The 23,801-nt window shown below is 33.4% G+C and overlaps 1 protein-coding gene and 1 long non-coding RNA gene across 3 annotated transcripts in view; one reads left to right on the forward strand and one right to left on the reverse strand.

Moving 5' to 3' along the window:
* Nucleotides 1–23,801, forward strand: part of LOC118188109 (cell adhesion molecule Dscam1-like) — a 637,201-nt gene that overhangs the window by 603,180 nt on the left and 10,220 nt on the right. For both annotated transcript variants that reach the window (XM_085823338.1, XM_085823339.1), the window contains 5 exons: nucleotides 4,263–4,433; nucleotides 13,283–13,509; nucleotides 16,098–16,161; nucleotides 19,395–19,482; nucleotides 22,104–22,207. In XM_085823338.1, coding sequence (XP_085679464.1) covers nucleotides 4,263–4,433; nucleotides 13,283–13,509; nucleotides 16,098–16,161; nucleotides 19,395–19,482; nucleotides 22,104–22,207 — 654 coding nt within the window. The remainder of the gene's footprint in view (nucleotides 1–4,262; nucleotides 4,434–13,282; nucleotides 13,510–16,097; nucleotides 16,162–19,394; nucleotides 19,483–22,103; nucleotides 22,208–23,801) is intronic.
* LOC146995326 (uncharacterized) lies at nucleotides 519–23,734 on the reverse strand. The gene is made up of 2 exons (XR_015042956.1): nucleotides 23,649–23,734; nucleotides 519–1,088 (listed from the first exon to the last, which is right to left on the reverse strand). It is a non-coding gene; the product is annotated as an uncharacterized LOC146995326 (long non-coding RNA).

Here is a 23,801-nt window from a genome sequence, read left to right on the forward strand (position 1 = left end):
CTCTCTCAATGAAAAAGAAAAAAAAAAAGGGAAGTAAATAAGTTACTATAAATTAAGAATTCCTGAAGAAGAGTGAATTATCCTTGGCGCAAACTGTAAAATATTTTATATGATATGTGTCGTAAGTTATTGTTTAATATTCAATGTATAATATGTTATCGTTATTTATAACAGTACATATAAATAAGAGTACGTAAAACTTAAAATTTTTTTAGAAAAAAAATAATTTTTGATGAATATTTGTATACATATATTGCTTTTTAAAGATCGATTACAGGAGAAAAAACTTATTTTCTGTAATATAATCAGAATCGTTTAAGCAATCAGCCTGATAATACAGTATTCCTGTTATCCCGCATATTTTCAAGCCTAAACTGCATCATTATCCTAACTTTATAAATCGTCCCATTCTTTTTTAATCAATTATGATTACTAGTCCTTGATTTTTTATGTATGGCAATTTTTATAAATAACAACAACATTTTTAATTTTCTTCACAATAATTTATTTCTCTTAATAATAACATTTATTTTCATGAAACTTATGATAACAATTAAATATAAATATTATTATTAACCTTATCATTTAAATGTTGTTTGTATTCATTGGATAGATGCAGGTTCATTACCAATTTAGTAACTTTAAAGGAAAATGCATTCATTGGCAACACTGTGTTTCATATCTAGTTTTGGCAACAATAAAAGAAAATTCTGAACTTGGATTTGAAAACCAAATGTATGAGAAACTTCTATTGTATAACAAAAATCTCTTTTGCACAGGATTTACGTAAAATCCGTTCTTAGTGCGCGTCTACATTGTGGAATGAATAACTATGAAAAATTTCAAGTTCATCGGATGTATAGTTTCGGAGATCTGGTGATGAGTCTGTGGTATTTCTCTTATATATAGAGAGATTATATTACTTTGTATAAAAGCCGTTTTTCAAACTTGTCAAAAGCGATTATCTCACAGCTTTGGAAAAGACAGGAGAACGGTTGTTATAAATCCTGAATTATAAGTACCACCACCATCAGCATCAGACAGTCGCAGAAAATTAATTCCATTATTTTCTTCCTTCCCGGAATATCCTAAGAAAATAAAAGGAATTGCATTAGAATGAAATATAGTTCTACTTAAAGAAGTTTTCCTCTTTTGGAATTTTGAGCTTTGGGTATTACAACTGGTCTAGTTTTTGTTGTTTCAATTTAGATGTCATAAATCAAATCAATTAAAAATTGAAATCTTTGTTTAGCTTCTTCTTTATTTTTCTTCCTAATTTCGGTTTCGAATTTGGGTAAAAATTTGTTTAGTTATATTTTTTAAGCTTTTAATTGCTTTATCTAATCCTACTCAAAATGTTACCAACGACATACTAGAGAAATTTTTAATAATGTTAATAAGGAAAAATTAAAATATGAATATAAAAAAGAAGCAGAATTTATTAATACTGTTGCCTGCTTACAGGTTCGTATTAGATGGAATACACACAGCTTCGACGATGGGTTACTAAATTTATTTTATGAATGAACCACTTCAAAATTCTGGAACTTTCCACAAGATAGTCATATAACTCTTCACAGTATCACAGAGTATAATCAGTAGTTGCACATTAAACTACTATGAAAGTTAAACACAAAAGCAATGCAAAGCGCAGCGAAGCTAAACCGGAAATAGCACTCCGAACTCACGCTCAGCTGACAGCTAACAGCAACAATTGACAGCAGATGCTCTATCCGGCCTTATATGGTTTTCACCCGGCCGCCAAGATATTTCTACTACTTTCTGCTTCTCGAAATAACTGGAAGGCAATATGAGGGTTGAATTATGATTACAGCTAATATAGCGATCAATTACATTTATCCAATTACAATACATATTACGGTGATACAGGGACATAACAAAATGGTCACTAAATAGTCTCCAAGTTTGGCCACATTTTGCGATCTCTCGCCAAATTTGGCTACAAAAATTAGTCGCCGAAACCGCTGCCAGCTTGGCGACATTTCGCCAAATTACCGAAACACCCAATTACTTACTATGTTAAATGGACTTGCCCCTGTATTCTTACTTTGCCGGCATAGCCTGTCTCTTTAAATTTTTCGCGTTACATTACTCAGAAAAATACAACAATTTCACATATAATTGCACTAAAATCGTCTATTTACGCACAAAATTCCTAACATTACTTTAGGAAAGACAACATTAACAGCAACTGAAATTATAAAGTCAGTGCAAAATGTATTCAGAAACTGACTCTATGCCCACAACTTCGAGAAAATAATTATATCGTAAGTTCTATTGTTAAGCAATAAATAATCAGAAATACTTCAACAATGCTTTAAGAAATATTCTAAGAACAATTACAAACGTTGGAAAGATTCCTGTTTAAAATAAAGAAGGATATAGTATATAATATTTCTCTCTTTCTCTAATATAAATTTCAATTCCAAGAGAAAGTCTTTAAAGGCCAATTAAAAGTTTCTAACATGTATTTTCAAACTGCTCCGCATAATAATACTAATACTTCCTTTCTAATAAGTTTCATAGGGGGCGTAATATCGACGTTCGGCTGTATTTAAAGAATTTATTGAGTGAATTTCATTCTTTAAATCATAAATAGTTAACTTTTTTTTCTGGAAACTGATCTCTAAAATACTGACTGTTTTAAAATGATGATTTATGGAATTATGCACAAGCAGTTTGCGTAAATTCAAATAATTAATACAAATTAGTCGATTGAAATTCAATTTCAGAAACACACTTGGTACTTTAATATGCTTAAAAGAAATACATAATTGGCCTTATACTAAAATTAAAAGGGGATAAATGTGCTTTTTATTTTTCTTTCTTATTATTCGATCTCCAAAAATTCATTATTAATGGTTTAACAATGCTGCTGCTATGTTGGAATTTTACAAGCCGATTCTTTACGAAGTAGGTAGTGACATCTACTGGTAAGAAATGGAATTTTAATTTAGTGAAATAGTAATGAATGTTTTTTGATTTGGACGATTTGATTATTTATGTATCTTATTAAAGTTACAAAAATATAAATATTTACGACTTGGCACTTGAATAAATACTTAAAACTGTAGCAGAAAATATAAAATGCAAATATTGCAAAGAGCATAAATATTGTAAATATTTTATACAATACGAGAAGAAAATCTCTAAAAATTGCATCTGAATGATTACCTAAAAACTGCATGTGAATAATTACCTGAAAACTGCATCTAAATTATTTCTTTTTAGATCATCATTTAGATGAGTTTTTAAGTATTTTATACAGTTTAGTCACAAAAGTAGCAATAATCTATAAATTGAAGTTATGTGCTCGAAAGATAAGATAATAATGGTTACTTGAAATTAAATCTAAAGCTCCTTTCAGACGATAGAATAAATGTCACAGAGGTTTAGTCATAAGGCATAAAATGCTGGAGCTCCGTTCACACCTGCGAGACTAAGTAGAAGCCGTAGCAAATTAGAGAAGCTAAATTTGGGGGTGCCTTTGGATGTGTCTACAGCTTTCCCGCTCTGTTTCCTCATTCAGTTTTCGCGCGTTCGCTCTCATTGGTCGACTGTCATACCAAGTTGGCATAAAGTTGGAAACTTCGAACTTTATGCCAAAACCCCTAAACCAGTTTTCATGACATAGCAAGGTCTGGTTACCTAGCAACCAAGCTCGGCCTATAACCAGTTATGACATTTAAACCCCCCTCCGTTCAGACGGTGGTATTTATGGTATAGAGGCATAGCCATAAGGCATAAAATGCGAGAGATCCGTTCACACCTGCGAGACAGAATTTAAGCAATAGCCAATTAGAGAAGCTAAATTTGCGCATGCCTGGATGTGTTTACAGCTTTCCTTCTCTGTTTTCCAGCTCGTTCGCACTGATTGGTCGACTGTTATACCAAGTCCGGATTAAGTTCGAACTTCGAAAGTTGAAAACTTCAAATTTTATGCCAAAATCCCTAAAATTGTGACGTTGCAAGGTCTGGTCACCTAGCAATGAAGCTCGGTTTAAACCAGTGATGACATTTATACTACTGTCTGAGAGAAGCCCAAGAGACTATTGTTTGCATAAAAATGATTGATTTGTTCACTAAAATATTTTAGACTGGCATTTCAAATTTTAATTAAAATTAATGAATAACATTTGAACCTATTTTTATTTTAATTATTTATGTCGCGAATTTCAGCTGATCATGAATAAATGTCAATTGTTTTAATTACTTTTTCTAAATTTCATTCTATTTTCCAGAATATCCCCCGAGGCCTTCAGAAGTAAGTGATGTCGGAGGAGCATTCTATCGTCATCTCTTGATCACAGTTCCTGTTGTTAGTTCTGCTGTGGTTCTTATTGTTGTGCTATGTGTGGTTTGTCTCATCACAAGACGACGAACATCAGGGCGCAGGACACTAGCATCGGACGGTTAGATAATATTTTACAAAAGTGTTCTTCTTTTGCTCTATTCCTGCATTACCATGATATGAAAATTTATATGTAAATGAAAGAAGTATTTTTTAAATTGTTAATCGGGAAATTTGTTTGATAGTGTATAGGGCTCTAGTTAAATTCAGTCCCCTTGACAACTAGAACTGGAGAAGAGTGTAGCGATTACTCGCTGTTCTTCTTAAAACTACAAACCAAAGTCCAAAGAAGGCTTAAACAATTTGATTTTAATTTGAGAATATTTACAATCGGCCCCTCTCGAGCTTACTGGAAAGCCTCCACGTTGGCTTTAACTTCAGATAGAAAATAAGAAATTAAACTAATTCTAATTAACTAAAACTCAACCGAAGCTGTATAGAAATAAGTAATCGACTCGGCCGTTAATTAAATCTCATCGGAGATTACTAACACGCACGTAAAGGGCCATTCACACTGGGATTTGTCGGTTTTATATGTCGAGTAGCTCTGCTGTGCGAGGAGTTCAGATTTTTCAACTAACTCTGCTATTAGGAAAAACTGGTTTTGGAGCAGCGTCGGTGGTGTCAGATGTTTCCGTTAGTTCAGGTAAAGCCCAGTGTGAACAGCCCTTAAGAATACGGCCGGACGTAGTAAGATTGGCTTAAACCAACGACGCAGATAGAAGGCAGAACACGTTCTACCGAGAACTGCTCAGCTCTTCTACGGAAGTGACTGAAACTTATCATTAAATACTAGTTCTATCTCATTTACACTCATGTCCATAAATTAAGGATAATGCAAAATCAGGCAAAGGAAGAGTTAGAAGCAAAACAAATTCGACTTATTTGTAAAGCTTATTTATTAAACAAAAGGTAAAGAGCAAAAAAAGATGCTATATGTTTGATATTATTAAACAAATTAGCGATTTTTTGTCCCTGGAGCAAATTACAAAAAATAACCTATCTACATAAAACTAATATTACATGGCTGGTATAATTGTTAATACATTGTATTTCTCCCAGACAATGCAATACAGTCAGTACAACGCCTAGGCATGCTGAGTATCACATTATCGATCTGATCTTGGGGGCTATTACACCACTCAAAACGCAATGATCTCCGAAGTTCCGGTAGACATGTAGGATGAGGTTGACGGGCTGCAACTCGTCGGCCAAGCATGTCCCACACGCGCTCTACCGGATTCAAGTCCGGTGAGAATGCTGGCCAGTCCATACGGGTGACATCCTCCGATTGAAGGCATTCGCTTACGATGTTTGCACGGTGAAGACGGGCGTTGCCATCCATAAAGACAAATTGAGCGCCCATGGCGTCCCGAAAGAAACTTACATGTTGTTCCAGAATGAAGTCCCGATAGATTTGGCTTGTCATGGTTCCAATTTGAACATGCAGGTCAGTTCTGGAACCCAGAATAATTCCACCCCAAACGAGCACTCCTGCACCACCATAACGGTGTCGTTCAATGATGTTTTCTTGGTGGTAACGGGTACCTGGAGCTCTCCATATGAAAGTCCGGCGAGAATCAGACTGCAAGCTAAACCTGGACTCGTCGGAAAACATCACACAAGCCCACTGTTGCGGTGTCCACAATGCATGCTCTCTACTCTAGGCTAACCGCAGGCGACAGTGAGTTGCAGTAAGTGGAACACATCTGACAGGTCTACGAGCATATAGACCAATCTGTCCTAAGCGTCTGTACACAGTCTGCCTTGAAATTGTCGTACCAGTGGCTGAAGAGAGCTGACGAGACATGTCTGAGGCTGTACTCCACCTGTTTCTTTTGGCAGTAACTGCCAAATACCGGTCCTCGTTCGGCGTTGTAACTCTGCGGCGACCTGTGCTGTAACGTCTACTCACAAGACCATCATCTTGGAATCGTTGCCTAAGCCTGGAGATGACACTTTGGGCAATTCCAAGTTCGTCTGATACTTTTCGATAATTCTACCACGTAAAAAATCATCCAAATGCGTGCTTTGTGTCATAACTATTCGGTTATTGCACCGAAATGCTTATAAAGCGCCTGCGAACAATTTTACTTCTTTGCCTGTATTCCTTATATATCACTTTCTTACACTCGCGTCATTGTGACGTACCATCGGTGTCATCTGGTTACTTCCTGAAATTTGCATATGATTCTTGAAGATGTGTGTAGTGATTTTACAGGTGATATATTTATTTTAGAGTTCGATTTCCGCGTGACTCAATTATCCTTAATTTATGGACATGAGTGTAAATAAAACGCGATACTGAAAATGTATTCTGGTAGGAAGTGTAGGTGTAAAAGAACAAATAAAGGAAAGGATTTAAAAATTAAAAATAACAATTAGGATATTAAAGTAATTCCTACATTTCTTTTTTCTTCTTTTTCTTGTCGTCTGTTAACTTTGCATAAGTAAGACAGGTAATGTTTTCGATCCAAAAGTTCGATAGTAAATTTTCAGTAATAAGCACGAATTAGTGTCTCCACACTATGCTTTTATTATTTTTACAAGGATGTCTGTCTATTTATATGCATGGTGATTTTTTTCGTTGACGATAACTCTTACATCTAATTTCCAAAATTTCTGTATTTAAAATTACTGCATTCATATAAAAACTTGATTAGATTTTGAATAAAATTGAACAACCGGGATTTTTACTTTACTTAAAGCCTATACTGGAAGTGGAATTTTACTTGAAACCCAAAACAGTTTTTAAAGAAAAATATATTAAAATACAATCCAGAAGTTTTCATTTATAATATTCAGGACTTTTATATCAAGGGAACAAGCTATTAGATTTCGTATGAAATTGATAAACGGGAAATGATACTTTAATTGGAACTCTGAGCAGAGTTTCGTAAAAAAAAATATGCCATGATATAATCGGTAATTTCTCAAATTTGGTATTTAAAATACGTATATGCATATATAGTCATAACTGAGAACAATGTATTAGATTTTGTCTGTATATTATAACCAGAAGTTATGTTTTACTTGGAATTCTTTTCAGATTTTCGTGAAAAATGTAAAATCACTGTAATATCTCAAATAATGCAATACATATTAATGTTATTTCTGTGATATCTAGACATAATGGTTATTTATATCAATCCGTAGAACAGAATGATTTTTATGACAATATTTATTTGCAACAACAATTTATATATGATTCAACAGAATGATCATATATTATTCAACAGGATGATTTTTATAACAACGATTCATTTGCAAAACTTCAAAACTCTTGTAATGCTTTGGCGTTTTACACAAAATATCACTTATTATTTTTCTTTGCATAATGATGTCAAAGCAAAAGAACAAATAGCAAATTGGAATACTTACTGGTTCTAAAACGCATGGTAGTCAACATTCAGCTGTAATTCCAAACACTAACGAACATTATTAATGCCTGTTATTAGTACCTAAATATCGCCGGGACATATGTGCAGACCAAAATGAAATTTTAGTATTCGTTTGAAAGTATTTATTATATATATGTTATAAACAAGTAATTTTTTAAATTAAAACCTAATTAAATTATATAGTAATGAACTGCCGATTAAAATACAATTTTTAATAAAAAGAAATAAAGGGGCAAACATTTGATTACAAACGCTCAGCTGCGGTAAGATAGATTCTCCGCAAGGCGGTTTTAGGGTCGCCAGAAAATGGCAAGTGAAGGCACGGTTGCCATATTTGGCGCGAAATTGCCCATTTGGTAACATTTGGCGACAAAATTGGCGATATGTCAGGGACGGATGGAGAACCTTCTAGAACAAATTCCTACCGGTTTGGACCAGAATTTCTCGAAGGCAGCCCAAAAGCTATATAAACCCTACCCTGCACGCGGAGTAGCAGCCAGTTAATAGTCAGTGAGTGAGCGTCTTGTAGTCTAGCGGCGAGTTGATTGTCAATCTATCGACTTGATCGCGAGTTAGTGCCTCATCGAGTTTTATCTTGAGTGTGTTGATTTTCGAGGACGACCGATCCGAGTCGGGAGCTGTACTTTAGTGCTTCTCGTCGAGTGTGTCGCGAGTGTCAAGAATACGTAGAGTTCCGAGAACGACTAAACTGAATCGGGAGCTGTAGTCGGGTGCTTTGTCGTGAAGCTTGCTTCATTGCTATAGTCTGATAGCCTGCAGGCTCTGTCGCTGATTGTTTCAGCATGCTTGTCATAGTTTTCTATGATTGTGAACGTCCTGTATAATACTGGTCAATAAATTGTGTTTTCATTCTTCATCAAAAGCTGTCGTTATTCACTCCAAATCCACGAACACGTGCAAAAAGGCAACAATATAAATTAAACCGTTTTTTCACATAGCCAGTTACAATTCATACAATACGATGCAAAATTTCGTATTACGGACTTTTTATTGGATCAATAAACTGGATTTTTTTACAAACAATCTATCGAAACTGATACTTTAGTTAGAGCTCGTTTCTATGTAAACGATAGAATTGGCGGGAGTCCATGTGCTGTCCACATCCGATTTCAATTTCTTATAATGAGCAGCAGAACTCGAAGATCCGATCGCCCGGTGCTTAGCATGGTTATTAATCCAAGTAGGATAGATGTGAATGCTTGAAAAATACCTTTCGAGTCTTCTATTCAAGAAAATGTTTTAAAAGAAGTGTAGAGTCATTAAGTTATTTGAAGCAGGAGACATGAAAAATGTGCAATGCCCTCGACGGGACTCGACCTGGAACACTCAAATGCACGCCGAGTGTGCTACCATTACACCACGAAGGAGGAAGAAAATACTTTATGTACTCCTCCTTTGAAGGTCGACTGGGGATTAAGTACGCTAATCTCCAAATCCTGGTGGTGACGAATTATCGCCCCACCACCCTTTTTGTTCCGACGCCACTGGGAAGTCATTGCGCTACCGATATACCATGAAAGCATGTTGGAAGAATTAAATTATGAAACAGTGTTCTAATGTGCAATTTGGCTTATTAGAGAATATTTGATAGCTGTAGAATTATGCTTATAAATAATTTGAATTTGCAAGCAGAATTATGTTTTGCAATTTAGCAGCAAAGATTAAAATTAAAATGTTTGCCTTATAACATAATTATAATTATATATTTTCATGGCAACTTGCTGCTTCATAGATATTTAGGTATGAATTCAAAAATAAAAATGTTATTTACCCTTACTTTTAAAAGCTATATTTTCATTGAAAATTACTTTAGCTCCACAGGCGCACGAAATTACAAACCGGGTATATAATTCTTAATTTTTCTTATACCAGTCACTAAACGCTTATTCCTTAAGAAATAGTGATAGCTGAAATCTGGCCGCCTCATTTCTTTATAAGAATGCATTAAATTTGAATAAAATGCTACATGCCCTCATAATAATTGAATTTGTACGTTGCATACGTTTTTTAAAACTGCCCAGATATTTTTTGCAATTTAGAATGGAAAAATAGTAATGAAATGGAATACAAATTCCTATTTGTTTTAATTAATTTTGCAGTAACGTCTCTTACACTCTTAATCCGGATTTGATTTTATTTGATTGAAAAAAGAGGAGAAATCTTTTTCTTTCAAAAAACGCAAGTTGTTCAGTAATCATCATTCTAAAGCCGTCACATTCTGCTCTTTCATAATTCAATGAAAATCGATTGATTCACCCTTGAATAGCCACTGCGAGCTTGAATTGTTTTCAAGCAAATCGGTTACCAATTATACTGAAGGTATGTGCTTGCAGTAAGCTAAAATATCATTTTTAATGATATTTTCAAGCAAAATATTATTACATAATTTCTCTCTGTTGTTTACATGAGGAAAGTACGTTTTTATGTTTATTTTAGACATAAAATGTGTTTCACTGTAGAGACATTAGGTTATACCTCTGGGATACTCGCCCAGCGTGCAGACTACTATACCACGAAGACACGCTAAGAAGACGGGAGAAATACCACCTTATATCACGAAATTTCAATTCAAAAGTTTATTAAATTTTTCTAGATTATAAGAATGGTTTTTCATTATATAGTCGATAAATTAAGATTTTCGGAGCAAATATAACCAGCACTCTCAGGCTCAGAAATTTGGATTTATAATTTTGCTTTCTGATTTCGATCCAAATTTTCTTTAATTTCTAAATTTTCTTGGTTTTTGCATCCAGCACTGTGAATATTTATTAATACTGAATTTAAGCTACTGAAAAATTACACAAAGTATATCATTATAATGACAGGCGTAAAAATTAAGATTTTATAAATAATCGTTTTATATAACTACAAATTAATAATTATCGAATGTAAATAACTATTTTTATTCTGTTTAACTGGACAATATTTGGTTCTATACACTTGTGTGTCTGAAGAATAGTAATTATATAAGTAAAAATATAAATGCGATCAGTATTCTCAAAATTTATTACCATCTATTATGCTTTACATGCTAGTCTTTAGGAAATTTTCTTAAATTGCTGCTGTGTTTCGACTTATCTTCTTTCACTGACAGTAACATCGAAATAGTTCCACGAGCATTTTGTTATTGTTGTTTATGCTCACTTTTCTGACGTACTCAGCCCAAGCCAGCGAAATTCCTCGTGGCAGTGAGCTCTAGATTACGCCTGCCGTTGGCAACAGCCTTGAGCACCATTCAGGTGACAGTGTGATTTAACTCAGATAGTGCGATTTACCACCTGGGGGGGACAGGTGAAAATGGTAACCTAGCTACGTAGGTATCGTGGAAATGTGCGGGTTCTGAGAAATATCCCTTTCAATATCCAGTGTTCTAAGAAATGTCCCTTTCGACATCCACTTCCGCGTAAAGGAAACATATGTGATAGGGTCTTTATGGAAGTACTTTCTCAAGCTACGTCTCAGTTTTGAAAAAAGTGCATTCTGAAGTGAAAGAAGTACTTTCCCAAACTCTGTCTCAGTTTTGAAGGAGAAACCTCTCTCCGGGCCCGGCAATAAGGCAGTTAGCATCCTTAGCCAGTATACCCGATCAGGGGACAACTTTATTAAGTTAGACAATTATTTCTATTCATTTATTTACTTAAATCTTAGTCGATTCCCATCCTTCAAAATGACCAAACTTGTGAGATTCTCGGAGATATGTTTCAAATTTGAATATTTGTCTTTTGAATTGAACATCTATATTCAGATAATGAAAAAATTTCCTTCGAAAATTGGTGGAATTTAAGTTCAGCACATGCCTCGAAATTCTGAACGTAATACGAAAAATTTCTTAAACATACTAGAAAACGAATTACTCAACGCTATTTATTAGGAAAGTTTCAGCAAACGAGTTTCTGTATTATTAAAATAAAATGTTTCTAAACTTTTCCAAACACTGATCGCAGATCTTACAAGTGATAACAGTCTGCGATTTATCGAGAGAAAGAGGTTACTTTATTGAAAGAAATATGGCAACCGTGGTCATAATTAATAAATTCAAGTAATTAATTGACCTTTTTTCGTGAGAAGGTTTGGTACAAGATCTGTTTTATTTCGTCGTCTATTATTTTACTTATTTTTATTTCGCGTATCGAAAAAGGGTTTTTACTACTAGACAACGATTAAACCATCTCTATTATAAATAGGCGTTATTGTAAATGAATGATGCAAATCGTATTGTATATCAAGATAAGGAAATGAAATGTTTAAAAAATTATTTTCTCTAAATCCTTAACAACATTTTCGAATAATTTTATAACTTAACTTAATAAACTTAACGGAACTTAATAACTTTTTTAATAATCCCTTAATAACATTTTCCTTGTAACATTAACTTGATAACATTAATGTAATTTATGGCATAAGTGTAATAAATAAAGCACTTTTCTAATACTGAATTAATTCCTTGAAAAATTTCTAGCTGTGGATAGCATTCGAATCAAAAACAACTTACGAAATCGTGGTGACGAATTTTTTACTACTTATAGGAATTCTTTGTGTATATTTCCTTTTTCATTTTATACGCTTTAACATACTTCTCAAATATTTTAATATTTTTCTATTTGTACCGTTATACATTTAAAAATCGAGCTTTATTCTGACTTATATTATACGACATATGAATATAATGATCACATATATATGTAGAAGTTTTGTAACAAGTATATAGAAATTTTGTAATAAGTACAATTAATAGTTAAGAATAAACATGCATTAAGAAAAAAATTATGGAATTTTACGTCTCTTCTATTTTGAAAAATACGTAATCATAAGTTTGCTTTAAAATTTAACTATTTAAATGTTTTCATTTCATGTTTTTTAATGTTTTCAAAATTAAAATTTTACTTTTTTAAGAATATAAAGACATAATTTTAGTATCCTGCAGGTTTCCTCAGATAGGTTTTACTCATCCACACATAGATGGCGCCACATTAAAAAGTGAGTTACTAAATGCTTGCATTGAAGGCTAGTTGAGAATTTCTAGTAGTTTCAGGATTTAGAATCCGGTTTGATACTATCAAGAATATTTAAAACTGTTCGCGTAAAATAGTTCATTGCAATTACTACACAGTACGGTTGTGCTACACTTTGTGGACACAATATTAACAAAAATTAGTTTATATTTTATGATACTCGTAAGGAAAATCACGAATATTCTTCAACAGCAGGGAATGAAATTTCTAATATAATTATCACTGCTTTCCATTTTAACGAGATTTATCCTCTTATGTGTAATGAAATTCTTTTTGAAACAACAAAAGCTGAGCTTACGAAACTCTATATTAAGCGGTTTAGAAGAAATTGATAAATAGCTCCGACGTAGGTGATACGCAAATTGAATATTGGGTTGTTTTTATCGTCAATAAAAATGTATCATTGTAAATTTATATTTAAAATGAAACGCATTTAATGACTATTCTTAATTACTATTTTAATGCATCGGTTTTAGGTGCAGAAGGGAGTGAACCTATAAAACCAGAATCTATGCCCTTATCATCTACATACGAGACAGGTCAAGAACCAACCTATTTTCCAGCTCCGTATGCAGCCAGCAGAGTGCCAGGTTACAACAGAGAATCATGCGTTCATCCAGGCATGGGCAATCAACAAAATATGGGAACATTTGGAAGTTCTAGAAGTGGATACACGTATGATGTTCCTTATCCACCAAGAAAGGTAAATGTATGTGCATGTGGGGAGTTCGCGCACGCGTCTGAATAAAATTCTAAGACTTCCTAGTCATCATTCGCTTATTGCATTTGAATATGCTGCAAATATATATATGGCATATTTTAAAGTTGCTGCTGTCTATGATCACAGCCGCCCAGCCGCGATAGTGGGGAATAGGTGTTAGTGAAGGACTAGGACTTTTCACCGTCGCCATTTCATCGTGGCCGTTCTGCCTTCGGGCCGCTTCGCCGTCGAAATTGTTTCGCCGTCGGGACGTTTCGTCGTCAACACATATTTTTCTTTGCATGACTGTATTATATCTTGTCGTATTATACACGTATTAAATTTATTTAGTTTAATAATTCTGTTTACGTTTTGTATACTTAATAAAGGTAGTTATTTAGAAGTATAAGATATAAAGAAAGTACACATAGTTAGAAAATTGTGTCAGTATCAAACAGAACTGGGGCAAAACGTCTGATATAACAGAAGTTATATTATTGATTTTAAATTATGCGGATACAATATTTACATAATTTGCCAAAATTTCTTGAAATTTCAATCGGCTAGTTCAGAGAAATCACTCATACAAGCAGGAAATTCACATTTTTATGAAATCTGAATGAAAAACGGAATTACTTTGGAATCTTGTCAGCACATTATTCCCTTAAAATTAATATCTCATATGTAACGGTGTATATATATAAAACTGTACACAAAAACATTAAATATATTATTTTGTATAAAATGTTTATTAAATTAAATTAAAGTATTAAACTAAGCAGAGTTATTAATTTAAATCAACTTAACATAATACGACAAGATATAATATAGTCGCGTAAATAAAAAGATGTTTTGACGGCGAAACGGCCTGACAGCGAAATGACCACGGCGAAACGGCCACGGCGAGTAGTCCTATTCCCGTTATAGTGACGCTGACAGCTGTACTGATGAACCTAAGTTCAACACCCGGAGAAGGCATGTAAACTTCTAGTGTCTGTGCGACATTTTATTTCTTCGATAGAAAAGGAGTTGATATAACATCAAGATTTTCTTTGCCATGTAAAAAGGGTATTTTTTATGACTCAGTAATCAGTGACTCACAAAATCAGCAAAGAACAGGAACGATATTTATAGTTCGTAATTATTTTTATCTTTACGTTGCAGGCTAGAAGTTATTTTTTATCTTTGATACAATCTACACACCATATACATTCATCTAAATCAATTATATTAATCAATTATATTATATTTCTTAAAATTCATGCTGTGCAATATTATACGTTTTTGTGTTATTTAAGTAAACTTAAAGATTGAAAACGAATAAACAAATTAAATTAAATAAGTTGTTTTGGATGTGAACACAATCTCTCGAATGATAATAAATTAACTTATTTTTTCTCATTCTAGAATGGGGGGGGGAACGAGCGATCCGCATTAAAACGGAGTTTGGTACATTTAGAGTTCTATTACATTTAAAACCATAACTAACAAGAACACGATGCAGCACAGTTCTAATGAAAACAATCTCTCGAATGATAATAAATTAACTGTTTACGTTTTGTATACTTAATACAAAACCTTTATTAAGTATACAAAACGTAAACAGAATAAAACTAATATCTCGAATGATAATAATTAAAAATATACATATTAAAAAATTTAAAATTAATAAAAGCAATTAAAAATCTGAAAGGTTTCAAATTTTTAATTACGCCCAAACGGGCTTTTTTTTTTTTTTTTTTTTTTTTTTTCTTTTTTTTTTAAGTTTTGTGTGTTACTTTTATATATTAAATATTCTTCACACTTAAACCATAAAATTCAATTAAACAGAAATAGCCCAAAATAATTTTTAAATGAGCATACCTTTAGAATTTCCGATATACAGTCTCGTGCGCTAAAGATAAAAATGCCTGCCTTTCAATACAGTGTTGTCATTGCTCGCTTAAATTTCGTTGAGTTTACTAATCAAAAATTCGTTAAAGTATTACAAAATATGAAATCAATAATAAAACAAATTCCAAACTAGGGCTTCCAGATGCCCACATTCGGTGGAGGATTACGTTATGCAAAATCTGACGGCTCTAGGTACCGTTGTTTTATCACAACGCGAGAGACATCCATACATTTATGCAAATTCTTCATTATTTAATTTCTTTAATTATAACACCGCGCGATTACATTTAGTGGCAACAATTTTAAAAGTAAAATAGATATTTAAATTTTTCAATGCAAAATGCCAAAGCAAAGACTAAAGGCTTTTGAGCTAAAAATCCTTACATTTATTGCTTTTCTTCTGAATGATTATTTCATAAAATTTGTGATAACTCTTTTAATAACTTCAGTAATTTGAGATATTGAAAAAAATTACCTTTCATGTTTTTAAATCCATCCCTATGTTTTTAAATATATCCATTTTCATTTCAGCACTTTACGAGGTAAAAAACTTGCCTATATATGTTTCTTTCAGCTATTATTTGCACGATCCTTGTAGCTATATATTATTATTTATTTTAGTATATTTAATTATTTAATGTGGTTCCATCATTTGTAAACACCCTGTATAAAATTATTGAAAATATTTTGTTTTCCAGATGGACAAAGCGGAAAGAAACTATGAATCTCCTATTTTGTATTTATCAGGCTATAATACTAAAGGTAAATATTAGTGCTAAGAAATCAGAATTTTCCTATATTTTGCAATATTAAGTTCCGTAAAGAAATAACGGTACTTTTCCGTTTCGCCGGCGCAAATCTCGCCAAGCAGACGTTATTGGCGACAACATACAGTATACAAATAAAAAATGTTAACAAATGTTAGTTCTAAGAATTTTTTATTTTGAAGGCATAAATATTTTAATAGAGCTTAAAATTTTGTAAAACGCCAATAAATAAAAACAATACATTTGTAAAAAAGACATTAATTTAAGAATTTACTATGCTTTCATTGTTCAACATCCTGATTCACCGGTTCGTATCACGTGACCCCAAAAGATCTCATCTCACGTAAACTATATTACCAAAATCTAATTCTCTCAATAATTATCTACATTAATTTTAAGTTAAATCTTGTTTACAAATCTTAGAATACAAGTTTAAATGCAAGAATTGTTTCAATTCGTACGAATAGCTTACTCAGAAATTATGTAAAACCACAGTGCTTTACTTCGCTGGTGCATTAGAATTGCTGACTTTAATTATTGACTTTGCCTTTACTATATTTTCGTCTTCGGTGAGCGGTGTGATTGCTTCCTAATTGACTTAATTACCGAGAATGGTCTTAGGTCATAAAATTGAAGTATCTGGTAAATATTCTATGTAATTTTATGCCAGTATTGGAAAAAAAAATTAATCTGATAAGAAATGGCTGCGACTTGTTTTGAAAATGAGGCGTAAAAGGTTACCAGCGAGGATATTCCGTTTGGCATTAGTTGTACCATTATTGGCGACTTTATCGCCTGCGCCGGCAAAACGGAAAAGTACCGAAATTAACATTATCTTAATAACTGAATTATCACAGCACTCAGTAGATAAATATGTCTTTCCATAAATATTTTTGCAGCCAAAATTATTAAAAAACATCTTCCGTTGGCGAATTAGTTTTCCTAATGACGTTTACAAATTAATGAAATTTTTCATTTCTAGTTAAATATCTCAATTCCAGTTCCGTCTTTACCTTCAACTTTAAACAAAAATATTTAATATCTGTTTTCAGTTTCTGTCAATAGATTGCGCCAGTATTTTTGTTCCTATACTAAATGGAAATTTCTCGAAATTTATGCCTAATATGCACAGACTCTCCCTTGTTTTCACTTCTGCAGCTAAAGCAGAGATTCTGTCCAAACTTTCGAAATTATCCCTGCAAATTTGTGCAACTTACTCTGATTCTTATAGCTTTAAACTCTCCAATATTTTTACTCTTCGATGTGTTCTTTTGGTTATTATTATGATTATATGTTTGTTTGTATATTTATTTAGGATATAGACCCTGAGGTACTTAGAGCCCAAAAGCAAAGAAATTTCTCAGAATTTTGAAAAATTTGAAGAAATTTATTTATTGATTTCCAAATTTCCATTTATGGTAAATTTAATTTACCTTCAACTTGAGAAACTGCTGGGATAAATCCCATAGGAAATTTTATTGTGCTGCTGTTTTCTATATGGAGAACAGGAATGTTTTTGTTTGCAGATTATTTATCGCAGACATTGAAACAACTATAAATTCACTGCTAAACCACTATCCATGTCTATATTCATATTTTTATTCCGGCATTTCAGTAATACGCAGGATGTTTGCACATTTTTAGATGACTTTTATTGTACTTACAGAAGTATTTTACCTAACATTTTTGTGTTTTAAATGTTTGGAGGATCTCATATCCAGTCAGACTGTTAAGAGTAAGCTGACAGCACACCAGGCGTCTAGTCTTGTGTTCAGGAGTCAATGGTACTTTTGTGGCTGGTACCCATGAACGTAAGCGTACTTCACGCAATCTGTTCCGAATAGTTTGAGTGGACACAGATCCATCTGCTTCTGGAGGCAACCGGCTTCGGATGTCACGTGACGTGGAGAAAGGGTCTCCAATATTTGACCGCCGAATACGCCGGTCTATGCTCTCTGATGTGCACCTGTGGGCACCACTTTCTCTTCGACGTGCACGCAGCACGCATACCTTCCTGAATACATTGTGCGAGACAACGTTGGATGTTACTCACATTGTGCCCAACACGGGTGGCTATTGTGCGAGTCGACAAACAAAGCTCATGGAGTTCGATAACACGGTCACGTTTCCCACTTAACTGATGGTATTGAGCCAATTGATGTCATCGACGTCTCTAAAGACATTTTCTATACTATTTCTAAAGTCTCAAATGCTCCGTAAACCCTCAGATGCTGTTTATGAGAAAAAAAGTGGCTAACTTTTATAGCCCGTATATGCGTACCATGTGATATAATGCGTGCGCAACTTTTATCATTTGCATATCTACCTCGCAACCCTCGCTCCTGAAATTTGTATGACGCTACGCGCATTCTTTCTTGGTGTTGCAATTTCACTTTTGATGAGAGTATCATCTGTTGTTGTGGTCTGGTACTTGCTAGGCTTTCCCAGCGACCCACTTTCAAACTGACCATCTATTGTTAGCTTAAATTCACAGTTTTGCACACCGGATATAAAAATAACAATTTTACTTGTAATCTTGCAGGGTTTCCCTTAGTTTAAATAAAAAGTTATTCTAATTTTTATTATATTTAATTATAAAAATTATTAGTTCAGAAATGAATTATAATAAGATTACAATTCATTTCTGAACTTCTCAATTTCCTCTCGCATTTGATCGCCAGGATGCAAATTAAGTTAAAGTGGGAAAGATTATTTAAACGGGTGAAAAGAGAAAGTCAGAGCGTGATTTCGCTAACCTTGCGCACGTTGCTAGTCTGTCCTTTCTGCTGTTACTCTGAGTTGCTGATACGCCTCTTGGAAGTTTAGTTAAAGTCTGTTAGCCGGTGTAAGTTGCTGAGTCAACATGTTAGTACTAAGCAGTATAGCATTACTTTTAGCCAATTAAATTTATTGTTAAATCATTCTTAAATTTCCACCGCAAGTGTTACTGTGAGCACGAAGTACGTTTTTGTTAAGAGTGTGATGAATAATAAAGGGTTTGCTTTACCCTTTTTCTGTACTGTTATTATTCACGCATGTGCAAGAATTCACCAGGTTTCTTAGCAATATCGCACTAACTGTATGATAGCAAAGAAGGTTCGATCTCACAATCTTTAATACAGAGTTTCTGGGTTCCTATTAAACAGACTAATGTTTTTATTTTTCACTAATAAAATATTATTAATGTCTCAATTTTTTATTAAATAAAGAAACATTATTTCTTGACAGATTTAAACAATCGTCAGAGTCTTTCCAGTTGCGATATGTCGAGCAGAAAAAACAGACACAACTTATCGTGGAGAGGAATTGACGGAAGGTAATTTTATTTATTTTATTTACATATATTTGTTTTTTTTATTTAATGTACATAACATGTACTGGAACATAATATTAAGTTATGTTACAAAATAAACACTTCAAACTGTACTGCAATATTTTTGTTCTATTCTGCAGTATTTTCATTTCAAATTGTAAAATGCTCTGTAAAGCATCCAATTTAAATAAAATATTTTGACGATTTAGACTGAATTCGTCAATGAAGTTATAATTATATTAAGGATGTGAAGTTATACTTTTTTGTTGTTCAGTTTTTCAATAAATATAAAAAATACATGAATATAAATTCCTTTATGCTGAGCTTACACTTATCAGCACAGTAATATTTGAAGTGGAATTAGACTTAAATTTTTAAAACATAATCCCTGAGTTCTTTTGTTTGCCTATTTTACTATTCTCTAACTTCGAAATGATAAATTTATATATAAGTAAGTTTCTCTGAATAAAGCAACATAGCCTGATAAATTTCTTCCTCAAAAAATTCTTTTGATTTTTAATATTAAGTTAGAATAAATATCGTGCGAAGAGACTATTTGATTGTTAAATTTAAAATACAATACTGAATTGCAATATATTTTAAAGTTATGCTTTCAGTTTTGCATCGTTGCATTCTATTGCAAAATTTGCAATGCCGTATGGAATTACATGTAACATTTATTATACCTACCTCTGGCTAATTATGTCCGCTGAATTATGGTAGCGTAGGCTCGTGTCCAAATCACGCGAAACGGAGAAAGGATGGGCTTTTATGTGGGTTTCCTCATGCTTAAGGTAAATATAATCCTATTGTTGCGTTTTTCTTTTCTGACACCAGTTGTTAAGTTACGTACGAGGTTCGTGGGGATTTGGAGTGAATAATGACGACACTTGTATGAAGTATCGAAACGCACTTTATTTATCAATATTAATCCGGACAGCTCCAAAACACTTTTACAGTCGTCGAAGATTTACTATAAACACGCTGGAACAATCAGCGACGAAGCCTTCACACTGTCATACAATAACGGTGGAGACAACTTCATTGCAAAGCACCAGAGTACAGCTCCCGTCTCTGCTCGGTCCACGTACTCTCGAGATTCTCCACACTACAACTCGCGATGCACTCGACGACACACAGAGCACGGCTCCCGACTCTTCGGTTCAATCGTTCCCGGAGCTTAACACACTCTCTCGACGATGCACTAACCGCGATACGCTTCGGTGCACTCGACAACCCACTCGGCACTCGTTGCCCGCCTGTCAACTCGATCGACTTCGCACAGACTGACTGGCTAGACGAGGCACACACTCGATACTAACTATCTCGCACTCGACGAGGCACACTAACTGACTGCGGACCAGCAAGGTTTATATAGCTTTCGGCTAATGTTCGAGAACATTCTGGGCTAAACCGGTAAGAATTCGTTCCAAAACGTTCTCCATCCGTCCATGGCATATCGCCAATTTTGTCGCCAAATGGGCGATTTCTCGCCAAATGCGGCAATCTTGCCTTCCCTTGCCATTTTATGGCAACCCTAAAACTGGCTTTCTGGGGAAGCTACCTTACCGCGCCTTGACATTTCGTAACACTGTTTTCCTCAGAAAATCCTTCACTAAGGTATCCTTTAATTTAGATATATTCCCTCCTGTGCTCTGCCGTATTCAAATATGCAAGTAAAATTATGAATCATATTAGCATCCTATTATAAATTACTCATTTTTATTTAACAATTTTTGGAACAAAATTTTACTTTTACGTTTATGTAGTTTTCTCTTATGAATATTTGATAAAATTTGTATTTTAAGTGACTTCTTAAAATCAAATTTCGACGTGCAAAAGAAGTAGAGACAATTTATGTATTTCCAACAGCTTGAATCAACTTCAAAATAGACGTATTAAATGATATTTATGGTGCATTCTGAAGCGTTCACACGAGCGCTTTGCTAGGCAAAAAAGTGGCATTAGCAGCCTTTTTTTTTTTTTTTTTTTGTTAACTAGACCTTGATAGGTCATGGTTTGGTTTGGTTTTTTACGAAGGCTATCTGCCTGAGGGATGGTTTCGTGAAAGACTTCTAACAGAAACTGACTCGCATCCACATTACACGTGGGTAAAATTATATAAATGCTCATGTAGTCAGCCCGTTTCACGGTATTTGAACCCAGGTCGAACTACGAGCGTTAGGTGACATTACCGCTCAGCCGCTAGTGAGCAGATATGTCGTGCAAACTGGGTATAATGATTTTTCTAAATATTTTAACTGCTTAAATTTATACCAACCTGGTAGAAGAACTGACTAATTATAGAAATTCAAATACGAACTGCCATTCGGCCGACAATTTTTCTGAGTCAGTTGTCCATTCATTCATGTTTTGTGCATTTTCAATCATACGCAACTTTATCTTGCTTGATTGGCTACGACATAAGTTTATTGAACGTCCTCGTTATAGTAATATTACTGAGCATAATTTTAACAAAAAGATAAAAAACTATACAACGAATTATTCATTTCAATGTAGAAATTTAACATTAAAAATTTTATATTCTTTTAATATTCCTCTTTATTATTATTATTTATATTCAAACCTTTTTTTCCTTTTTTTTTTTTTTTTTTTTTCCTTAGCCTTTCCAGCGGTGAGTCAGATGACGGCCAAATTCTACTTTCACAAGAAGATCGGGTGATAAAAGAAGAATCTCGTGAATCAGAAACAGAATGTGACAGAATATGTACGTAATAGCTTCTTTTTAATTGGCTGAAATACAATTACTTTTAAAATTAAACATCCAGGAGTTCTTTAATATCCGATTAAAATGCAACAAACTTTCGTTATTTAAAGTTTACCGAAACTGGAGAAAAGATTTTATATTGCGAGAGATGGACACTGCGGAAATTTGTCCATCAATCTGTTATAATTTTAACTTCAGGCTTCACTGTAACTCTGTTTGTAGGCTTGAAGCAACTCGAACTTTTTTATCACTGGCAATAGAATTGCATGTAGTGACTGTAGTCTTAAAGGGTAAAACCTTTGTGGTATAAGTAACCTTAAAGAAGATTTTTTGTTTCAAATTTCAAAGAAAGTTTGTGCTTCAGTGACCTCACGCCAAAAGATGTCCCTCTTAAATTAATGCAGATTATGTTAGAATTGGGATATGGAACAATGAGGTGCAGTTCAGGTTAACATTTGTAAAAGTAAATTTATGTATTCCCTTGTGTTTGCAGGTTTAGCACCTCTGCCGAAACCCGACTGAAGCATCGAGAGAGGTTACGATTTTACTTACACTCGTAAATGTCAGCACATTAATCATTACCTTATAAAATCATGACATAGTAACACTTTGTGCTGTATGTAACACATTGCGCACTATATAACACCGTGTGTAGCGCTTTCTGCGATGCATTATATAACACTTTGTGCTGTATGTAACATACTGTACACTAGGTAACACTTTATGCGGTATGTAACACATTGCACACTAGGTAACACTTTGTGCGATGCATTATGTAACACTTTGTGTAGTATGTATTAAATGAAACTGTAAATTATTATGTATTATGTATAGCAGATTCGTACTGTGCCCAAAAGCTTTGAAATTCACATATGTAGCCTTTAAATTTATTTATGGTCAATTTCGGAACTTTAGCCCATTTATATTTTCTACTGTATCTATACAGTAGAAGAATTAGATGGTATCTAATTTAATTTAACACTCTTTCTATTTCTAAATATTCTATTAATCTTTGATTTGCCCAATGTAATTTTATTTTTATATTCCAAGCTATCCTGTATATCTGTTTATGAAAGATTCAATTTGAGTGTTTAATATTAATATATCTTTTTCATTTTCATTTAAGATGGATGAGATTATCTTCTAATAAACCAAATTTAATATTATCAGATTCTATTTCCCTTTCCATTTTGGTTATCAGTCTCGTAATGGATGCTCTTAGCATTCCTCCCTTCTTTTTTAGTGCTTTTAACTTATCAATCTTAATAATCAATATTAAATCACTAATCGAACAATAAGAAATACTGAAATCCTTATCTATCTAAAGATCACTTATTTCAGGACGTGGGCACCATTTTGAGTTATTATCTGAGTTTCTATTTTGTGTTTTCTTATTTTTACCTTCAACATTTAACAATATTGGATAAGAAAATCTGCGTACCTTTCCTTGATGAAATCCAGAGGATACTTTGAATTTTTCCCATTTTATAACACGGAAAATTTTATTTACAACTATTTAGAATTCGCTTTCATACAAAAGAGTATTCATCTTATTTTATATCGTTGCCTCCACGTCACAATCAAATAATCAGCA

Source organism: Stegodyphus dumicola, chromosome 9 (genome assembly GCF_044657685.1).
Source record: "Stegodyphus dumicola isolate Sdum_Otavi_A_Nest chromosome 9, ASM4465768v1".
In the NCBI taxonomy this organism is placed as follows: Eukaryota; Metazoa; Arthropoda; class Arachnida; order Araneae; family Eresidae; genus Stegodyphus; species Stegodyphus dumicola.